Source organism: Salvia hispanica, chromosome 1 (assembly GCF_023119035.1).
Source record: "Salvia hispanica cultivar TCC Black 2014 chromosome 1, UniMelb_Shisp_WGS_1.0, whole genome shotgun sequence".
Lineage (NCBI taxonomy): Eukaryota > Viridiplantae > Streptophyta > Magnoliopsida > Lamiales > Lamiaceae > Salvia > Salvia hispanica.
The window spans coordinates 7,722,517-7,731,783 of record NC_062965.1 but is presented as its reverse complement, the minus strand read 5'-3'; the positions used below and the strand labels follow the sequence as shown (position 1 = coordinate 7,731,783).

Sequence of the window (9,267 nt, the reverse complement as noted above, 5' to 3'; positions counted from 1 at the left end):
TTGAAACGGTGAAATCGGACGAGATTATTAACAATGATCCCTCTGCGAAGATCTTCTACTCACCCCCGTTGCCTCACAATATCCTGCAGTAGTGCAGTGCCTTGCAACGGTCATGGTGGTTTCCGTCTCCAGCTAGCTTCGTTCTTCTTCGCCCCTGTCCTTGTAAGGGTCGCTTTCAGCTTTGCAGCCTCTTTCCACCTTCCCACATCAACATAAACATTGGATAACAACACACTTTTCTATTGAAAACAAATTCAAATTTGGACACCCACAATTTTTCAACTAGTGGGTGGTGCCGACTCTAATGCTAACTTTAGTTTTGTCAATTTAATTATCTTTTCTAGTTTTTGTATTCACGTGTATGTAATGTGACTCGAATTTAACTTTTGTAAATTTAATTCTTACCAAACATTCCAACATCATCCGTTTCTCTACGGACGAGAAGTTTTAATCCTTGAGATGGCATTTTCCTCGCAGCAACAGTAACATTTACAGACAAATGTGCATATAATAAAGCAACCTTTCTTGCAAAAACTAAACACTCTGTTAAGAGACAGTAAGAGTAGAGCAGTCAACTACAGCGTGAGTGATTTATATAGAAATGCATAAGACAGATCACACGGACGAAAGGAGTGGCCAGGTCTCTGGGAACATCCGAGTGCAGTTTCAGCTCCACAATGATAGCAGGAGGCCCTTCAATCATCTTCTCTCTCGGGAGGGAGACCACAAGGCAAAAGCATTTTCTGTACACAAGTTGGGAATTCACAAAATATTAGTACAAACTTTGATACAAAAACCAGCTACATACAATCTCTGTAAATATTAGAAAACATGAAGTGCTAGATGATATAAAAGTTCAACACAAGCAAATCTGATTGCTCCAGAGCTCAATGAATTAATGAATAGTAGTATTTTTTAAGCATTTCGCTGCACCATCTCCTGATAACCCACATTCAGTTAGGAGTGTTCCGAATAAGACTTCACCTCAAACCTTTCACACAACTATATTACGAGCTTTTCAGTTCAGGTTTTACTAATCCAAGATCTGGGTATATTTTGAAAAATCTTAAAATTGCAACAAGAACTTATTTGTTGTGGAGTACTTTTCTAAAGCTAAAAATATCCAAAAAAAAATGGACACAAAGTAACAGCAATATTCAAATCCCAAATTTAGTGGAACTTTTATGGACATAAAATTAGACTGCTACAAGATCTGAGAGCTTCACACCCACTGCTACAAGCAGTAAGACGATTGACTTCCCATCATAGATTTTGGATACATATATAAAGAAAGGGGGTGGGGGGATGATAGTTGGGCTGGCAGGCCAAATGTCTGTTAGCGTACGCAGTGCACTTGGATTGTAGCTGGATTTGGCTTGGTAATGTATTTCCCCAGGGGGAGGACGGGGGAGAGATGGGGGAGGGGGAGGTCCAAGAGGGGCAAGATACTTAAAAGAAATGAACTCTCAATCAGTTATATATCATTCTTTAAAAGGGCTTATAAATCCTCAAATGGACTTATGCCTCTAAAACAATTTTACCAACTTCATAACTGAACCAACAAACAGTCAATAGTTCCAGTGGTACCACTCACCACTAACATCAACCAAAAACCATTTACCTGAAACCAGTCAACGGACTGACTTTGGCTTGGGCAGGTCAGTGGCTGGAGCCAAATATGAACAACTTTACTAAGAAAATAGAAACTAGAAACTACTCCCATATATGCTAGCAGAATTAGGAATACACTCAACCAGAATGATTTCAGAAACAACTTTATCATTGATGATTGTGTGGAAGTAAAATAAAAAATACAAAAGATATTTGGACAAAATGGCACTTTCATAAATGCCATACCAACAACTCCTAACAGGAAGACCCTGTATAAGTAAAATTATCATCTCTTCTCTGACTAGTCGTGAGAATAAACCCAATCAAACATACTATCTGGGCTTTATTCATTCATTTCTACCATGTCCAGCGACAAATTGAAGCTAAAATAATACAAAATGTGGCACGCCACTCATCTTCTTTAGAAACTTTCCACATTGAATCAAATTATAGTAGTATGTATTTACAAGAACATTGTAAATTTTGACTATAAAACCTAATGTAAAGCTGAAAGAGACAAACAAACAATGAAAAGATTGCACCAATCGACTCAAATCTCACTGAAGTATTTACAGAGGCAATTGTACCCATTTACCATCCTAAATCCACAAAATACAACCACCAAACCCACCACAGCACCAACTCCAAGTCCACAAAATAGAGAAACTAAAGGGGGAAAGGAAATGAAATTTTGAAAAGCTCAACAGACCGACAAATTTTCAATACCTTCCTTACCTTCACCAAATGACTAAATTAACAATCACAACAAGCTCCAAAGTCCAAACACCAAAAAAACAAAAACACAAACAAAACAAATGAAGATTGAGCACGGAAGGTATACCTGCATGAAATTGTAGCGCTCTCTCCCAATGGATTCGTTTTCAGCGACGGCAAAGTAGGCCAGCATCGGATAATGCCCAACGTACGAGGCGTAGCTATCTCGGTGGATATTCACCGCCCATTCACTACAAGAGAAGCAATTTTCCCAAAATTAACAAATTAAAGAAGAAATAGAGAAGCAATCGATCAGTTATCCGCAGGTTTGGGTTAGGGTACTTACAATCGAGTCAAGTCGGCGTGCCCTGTACCGACATATTTAGCTTGCAAATGTTCGAGCTGTGAGTTGATATTGAACCTGTCGCTCGCCTGCACCGATCACAGCCACAAAGATTAGCTTCCACCAAATTTCAATAACGGTGAACTTCATCGAAGTGTTAATTGTGGAAGAAGGGAGAAAAAAAAAACCTAGGGTTTCAGCGAGGATTTAAATTAATTTACCTGCATATTGAATCTACGATTGAGCTGAAGAAAAATAAGCCGTCTGGTTTTGACTGTTAGTTATATAGCCTTGTAAGTTGCCAGCAACCCGTCGGCTGGTCCGAATAGCCCGCCAAATTTATAGAGTTAGGGCTGAAAATTTCCAATCCGATTAGCCCACACCCGATTAACTCGCAATCCGTTAAGGCCAGATTCAAAAACCCGATAAATTTTCTATTATTTTATTTATTTTACTCTTAATTCAATACTTCATTGATTAATACTATAATATAGATAACTAAAAAAATATCTTTCGATTTTATATTAAATATACAAATTACATATTGAATTTTGTTAATATAATCATTGATAAATAAATTATAAACTTCTTATTCACTAAAAAAATATTTAAATTTCTAAAATATGCATTAAAATTTCACGAAATATATCAAATATTAGTCTTTGATCATGTTTACGATTGAGTTTAAGGATATATCTCAAATTTATCATAATTAAATATTTTATATTTAATGATTATAAAAATTTCATCATTATTTATTGAATCGATCACATGTTAACCCGAAAGAAATCACAACCCGATTAGCCCGCAACACGAATAGAGTTGGCCCGAAACCTGACGGGCCGACCCGATTGACATCCCTACTTATAAGCGTGGGATTGAAACAACGACAATTCTAAAACGCTGATAGAGAAATATTTATATTTCCTCATTTTCTTGGGCAAATTGGCTTAAAAATCGTGAATTTTCATAAAAGTTTGGTTTTTCCCGTAAACTATAAATGTTGCGTAAAAAATCATGAACTTTCATAAAATGTGCCGATTTCCCGTATCGGGTATTCCGGCTAAGATGGCTATATTGACGGTGACGTGGACGATGAGTTGGCTGCTGAGATGGAATATTTTTTTTAATAAACAAAAGCATTACTTATTATACATATTATACATATTATACCAAAATCGCAGTGTTCATCCATGTAGTGCTGTTTCCACCCATACATAGAAAGATACACATCTGCAATTGAATCAATTAAGTAAATTCACTCAGAATTTGGGGATTTTGGGGTAAATGTGAAATTAGGGTTGAACGCTTACCGCCCAGTAAGGGAGGGGTTGGATTCGGCCGCTAACGACAAGCCACTGGACGCCGTAGCCGACGAAGTCTTCGACGGAGCCAATGAGGAGGATGACGGAGGTGGGGAGACGGTCTGAGGCGAGGCCGGCGAAGATGCCGAATGCTTTTCCGACGTCTTTGGCGACGGAGAGGCTGTGGAGCTGGAGCTGAGTGAGTCCCATGAGTGTTTTGAGGGCGTCGGAGTAATTAGAGAAGGTGTAATTGTTGCCGGAAATCGCTTGAACCCAGACGGCGGTGACAAGGCCGAGCCATTTTCCGGCAGGGGACGCCGGCGAGAGTTTTACTCCCATGGCAGAATGTGGGAAATATTTCTTTGGAAATGATTTCAAGGTTTTGAACTTTGGTACTTGCTGTGAGGACGGGATGGAGAATTGTAGATGGAGGAGGAGGAATAGCGATGGGATGGAGGAATCGTAGCTGGAGAAGGAGGAATCGCAATGGAGAAATTGCAGACTGGACTTCACCATGGGTGGAAGAAATCTAATCCTAATTGATTAAATTTAATTTTTTAACAGAAACTACTAAAACGACGTCGTTTTGACAGCCGGTATGCCATGTCACAACTCCGGCAGCCACGTAGGATAAGTTTTGGCCGGAAATATACCGGGTCGGGTCAACCCGACAAAGTTCATGATTTTTTATGCAATATTTATAGTTTGCGGGAAAAACCAAACTTTTATGAAAGTTCACGATTTTTAAACTAATTTGCCCTTGAAATTTCAATTATCTATGTTAGATATAAGATTCAAATTATGAAATTATGAGATTTAAAATTATAATTTAATTCCAAACTGAAATATATATTTTTTATATATAATACTATTAGATTTGGAATTGAAGACTACACCAATTCCATATACCACACAACTTTTTCTTTTTTCTCTAGGATGACAACAATAAATCTTTATATAATTTGGCTAAGAACAAGTTCCCCAAAATCTTAATTTTACAATAACACAATCAATTGAAATGTAGCCTACAAATAAATTACTTCATGCATCGTGATCTAAATCATAAATTAGAACAAAAAATAGCAAAAAGAAAGAAAAAAGAAAGAAGAGAAACCAAGTAATGAATTTCCCTGGGAAAATGCTTCTTTGATCCCAAGAATATGTTGAACAAATATAACAAGAGGCATATCAACAAACCTCAACGCCTACTCTGCATCTCTGAAGCTCTCACTTGTCAGCCACAGCTTCTTCTGGATGATAAACACGACCTCGTCTCCGTTCTCCTGATTCGGCTCTCCAGTCGCCACTGCTTCCCAGTGCAATGCCGCCATATACTTCTTCACAAAGTTGATTACTGGCTGCCTGTCCCGGAATATGGCAAATCCGGTGGGCCTCAGAATGCGATCCATCTCAAGCAGTAGATCCTCGCCACTGCAGCCCTTCTTCTCGATGTCTGAGAGTACATTCCACGCGTGGAGCAAATCATAGGTTCTTGGGTACGTAGAGAAGGCTTCACACCTGCAGTTTATTAGATAATGACTCAACTTAAAATGCTGCAACTATCAAACTGAAAGTAGATCACTAAAGCAACAGAAAAACACAAAAACATCTTGAACCACAGCAGTTAATTGACGTACCAGTTATGAACTGAGCCGATCAAGCCTCTGTCGTAGACAATCTTAAGCGTTTTGGGTCCATCGTCAGCTACAACATTCATAACCCACACATCCTTGTCATTCAAGGCAGCAGCAAACGAACCTAAATTCGCTTTCATGTCCATCACATTCCTGATAGTATCGGATGAGATCTTCGGATTCAAGAGACTCCAGTAGTTGTCAACCCTCCGCCTCCATAGTTCCTGTTTTTAATCAGCGAGAATAATATCAATATATTTGGCCACATATGCATATGCACAAGCATAACAAGCTGTAGGGATTCAGAAAATAGGGAAGAATGTGCTCGTTTACCATGTCCTTTTCAAACATATCACTCGAATAGCCAAAATCAGCAAGGCGTGGAGGAGGAGTAATTAATCTAGCAGGCCATGGCGCTAGTCCGCTACCTTTCATTTTGTGATCATCTGATAATGGAAAACAAAATGTTGTATAAATAAGTCGAATCACATGAAAGAAACTTTGCCATATAGATTCTCGAGGCAGGATGAGATTTCTTCTGTTTCTTTTAAAGAGAATCTCTAGGTAAAAATGTAGTGAGATGCTTACGGTCTGAATAACGTGTTATGCACGGCTCCATCAGCACGCTCCCGACAGCATCAGGGTCATCATCAGATCGGCAGAGAGGTGGCTGAGTGCCGTGTTCTCTTTCAAAATAGCAATCATTACTCAATGGCTTCTGCCAAATGACAGTTTGGTTTTTCTTAACCGCTATTCTCCAACACATGCGCTCAACTAGTGCACTCATCTCCTTCCATATTCTCAGATCCTCTTCGTCCTGAGCATAAGCTTCGGGAGACGAGTAGGCAAAATATCCCCCAGGTCTAAGCACCCGATCTAATTCAAGGAGAAGAATCCCATCCCTCTGGAGCCAATCAATTCTACAGCGAGAACAGTGAGCAAGTTCAAAAGACCTGCTCGGATAAGGAAGCCTCTTTGTCCCAAGAACACCTAGATATGCAGGTATCCCTCTCTCCAGAGCAAATTGGATTTGATTTTGGTGCACGTCGTTAGGAGCAAGTGACATAGTAAGGATATCGGATGAAAGTAGGTAACCACCAAAACTTGCAACACCACATCCAACATCAAATACTGTGCGCAATCTACCTTCATTGTTCAATACATTGTTTGAAAAGTTGAGCATCTGCCAAATGGAAGCATGATTACAAGTAAAATGAGTTTTATTAAATGTCAGTAAAAGCAGTGTTATTTTTACAATCGGGTTAGTTATGAAATTCTCCGTACTACGATGGCGAGAAACTTACATTTGCTAAGTGCGCAATATATTTATCTGCTCCGTAATGAAAGTGGGTGCCTCCTCCAGGAAAATGAATTTTATCGCCTTTAACAACCATCCAGTTTTGGTCTGACTTCTCGTGGGCAAGGTGAGTGTGGGGTATATTAGCTTTCCAAACCTCATCTCTGCTACCCGGCCACTTAATCGGAATCTGTAACTCCGAGAAAGGGTAAAAAGAGTTAAACAAATAAGCGAAACAATCAATTTGCAAACTTTATCACACTGCAAACTTCAATACCATAAACCAGCTCGATGAGCTCACCTTGTATCCGGGAGGAGGAGGAATCAAACAATTGAACCGCCTTTCAGGTAATGGGCAGTGCCTCTCGTAGTGCTCCATTAATGATAGGTCCAGCTTCAATCTCATTTGATAAATAAGATTTCTGTCCAAACAGGGAATCAACTCCGAATGGCGATCATCACATACCTTACAAACCGAGCACAATGAGATCATAAAGTCAATTAGACACAATTCACATATCATTTTTCTGATGACAGACAAACTTAATTGGCATGAAATGAGTTGTCTAAACACTTACAGGGAAGCTCTTGGGAGTGATACCATCCTCACTGTCATCTAGCACAAACTTAGTTTCATCTTGTTTACCACCAAGATCAGAATCTTCATCTCCACCCAAGTACGAAGACCCCAACTTTCTCAAAGACCGGCTGCCATACTCTAACGCAGACTCCCCAGTATTCTTAGAGCCATGGTAAACGTATAGAAAAACAAGAAATAGAGCAACAACAAATACAATAGTCAACAACCGCTTCTTTTGTGCTTCATCTGGCCGTCCCCTCGACATTTATGTAGATTCACTAATACTTGAAAAGGCCTCCTCCTCTCCAACCACCCTAAGTTTTTTCCTTTTGTTTTTGGGGTAAACTATTACCTCAAAATCTGGAGCTTAAGGTCTGGAAGCATAGTAGTGTTACAGAGGTTATGGAGTCTACCGACCAAGAAATCACACTCACAACTATTCAGGTAAACGATGGTCTATGAAGCAACCTGTAACATCAATGTATAGTTAGAAAAATTGAATAAATCAACCACATAAACATTTTTCCAGAATAATTTATGAGAAGAAATGAATTACTATTCCTCCTATGGTGCTTAACTAAACAGGATATCGTTAGGCGTTACAAGTCTTAAAAGACAGAGTTCGTATTATAAATATAGCATATCAAGTTGCAGCAAGTATAGTGATAGAACTAGCTCCATTGTAAACCAAAAAAGCTACCACCGTGTGAATGTAAAGTTTCAAACATATGCACAAGAAAAATAAGCTGAGATTATAACCGATTCAAATTGCAAAGTGACTGTGGTAAATGAAACCTATAACTCAAGGTTGTATACACTAAAGCATTGGAGAATGAACAATCATGGGGCTATCAGAGAACAACCAATTTCGATTACAGGAACCAAGTTTCTCTGGCAACTCGATTTGCATTTAGAATGAAACTTCTTGCCAAATCAACAATTGCAGAAACAAATTTTCAAGATTCCATAAATGTAGCATAATCATTGCCTGATTTGATTGAATCATCACAACCAAGATACATCATTTTTTAAGAGACCTATACTTCAAATCGATCATAGTATACTCACCTCTCCATACTAGAAAACTAATCAATCAATCTACTCCATTTATAAGAAACATTCCATACTTAATTCAAAAATCCACACATCAAAATCAAATCTTTCTCTACAAAAAGACTCATAACACAGCTGCATCGAGGTAGATCTACGAATACGAAACCTCAAAGCCGCATCCAATTGCAAAATGCAGTAACAGAATTCACATTGCAATCAATTTAAAAAGCTAACAGCTATTCATTGGAACGAGCTACATAGATCAAAATATCCAAATTTTGCAATGAAACGCAATGGGACACTGAAAGTAGAAACCAGATCAAGATAGCGAAGTACCTACCGAATACTCAGAAAATATTGAGACCGGGAAGATCTGAGTTGGATTCAAGGAATAAATAGAGTACGAATAAATGGTTATCGATCCTGCGCGTGGTGGAGAGGTGAGTAACTGAAGATTTAACTAAGGTGCCGCATTTATTTGGAAACATATGTAAATCATCAGGAAGATAGAGATATATTGAATGAGGTTAGTAATTTGGATACAATTTGATATTTTTACTCTCTTTGAAATGTGGAGAAAATGTGAAACTTTTGTTTTACTCTAGGCCTTAATTTATTTTAAACTATTAGTAGTATTCTTATGTGGAAAATACTCTTTCCTCCATCTCTCGTGAGTCGTGTCTCATTTTCACTCAGATACATATTTTACGAAATATAATAAACAAAATTGA

General features: G+C 38.4%; 2 protein-coding genes across 4 annotated transcripts; both read right to left on the bottom strand.

The window, feature by feature from the left end:
• Positions 1 to 506: 506 nt before the first annotated feature.
• On the bottom strand, positions 507 to 2,971 carry LOC125202775 (uncharacterized protein At4g14342). 2 transcript variants are annotated; one of them, XM_048101239.1, is made up of 5 exons: positions 2,890 to 2,971; positions 2,672 to 2,757; positions 2,453 to 2,576; positions 1,622 to 1,666; positions 507 to 743 (listed from the first exon to the last, which is right to left on the bottom strand). In XM_048101239.1, the coding sequence occupies exons 1-5, from the start codon at positions 2,893 to 2,895 to the stop codon at positions 696 to 698; spliced, it is 309 nt and encodes a 102-aa protein (XP_047957196.1). In that variant the 5' UTR covers positions 2,896 to 2,971; the 3' UTR covers positions 507 to 695. The 2 variants fall into 2 exon arrangements, with proteins under 2 accessions (XP_047957196.1, XP_047957197.1); XM_048101240.1 differs by lacking the exon at positions 1,622 to 1,666.
• Positions 2,972 to 4,909: 1,938 nt separating this feature from the next.
• LOC125201666 (probable methyltransferase PMT3) lies at positions 4,910 to 9,064 on the bottom strand. Of its 2 annotated transcripts, none has more exons than XM_048099874.1 (8): positions 8,873 to 9,064; positions 7,482 to 7,951; positions 7,205 to 7,369; positions 6,911 to 7,093; positions 6,195 to 6,789; positions 5,940 to 6,052; positions 5,610 to 5,830; positions 4,910 to 5,490 (listed from the first exon to the last, which is right to left on the bottom strand). In XM_048099874.1, exons 2-8 carry the CDS (start codon positions 7,746 to 7,748, stop codon positions 5,178 to 5,180), a joined length of 1,857 nt encoding a protein of 618 aa, XP_047955831.1. In that variant the 5' UTR covers positions 7,749 to 7,951; positions 8,873 to 9,064; the 3' UTR covers positions 4,910 to 5,177. The 2 variants fall into 2 exon arrangements, with proteins under 2 accessions (XP_047955831.1, XP_047955830.1); XM_048099873.1 differs by having other exon boundaries at positions 8,877 to 9,064.
• Between the last annotated feature and the right edge of the window lie 203 nt (positions 9,065 to 9,267).

Excerpts from the sequence above, each read along its gene's own strand:
- LOC125202775 (XM_048101239.1), bottom strand. Across the intron at positions 2,577-2,671 it reads CACGCCGACTTGACTCGATT|TGAATGGGCGGTGAATATCC; the intron begins GTAAGTACCCTA and ends CTTCTCTTGTAG. Across the intron at positions 744-1,621 it reads AGTCCGTTGACTGGTTTCAG|AAAATGCTTTTGCCTTGTGG; the intron begins GTAAATGGTTTT and ends ACTTGTGTACAG.
- LOC125201666 (XM_048099874.1), bottom strand. The coding sequence starts at position 7,748 with ATGTCGAGGGGACGGCCAGATGAAGCACAAAAGAAGCGGTTGTTGACT. Across the intron at positions 7,094-7,204 it reads CTCCTCCTCCCGGATACAAG|ATTCCGATTAAGTGGCCGGG; the intron begins GTGAGCTCATCG and ends TCGGAGTTACAG. Across the intron at positions 6,790-6,910 it reads ATATTGCGCACTTAGCAAAT|ATGCTCAACTTTTCAAACAA; the intron begins GTAAGTTTCTCG and ends TCCATTTGGCAG.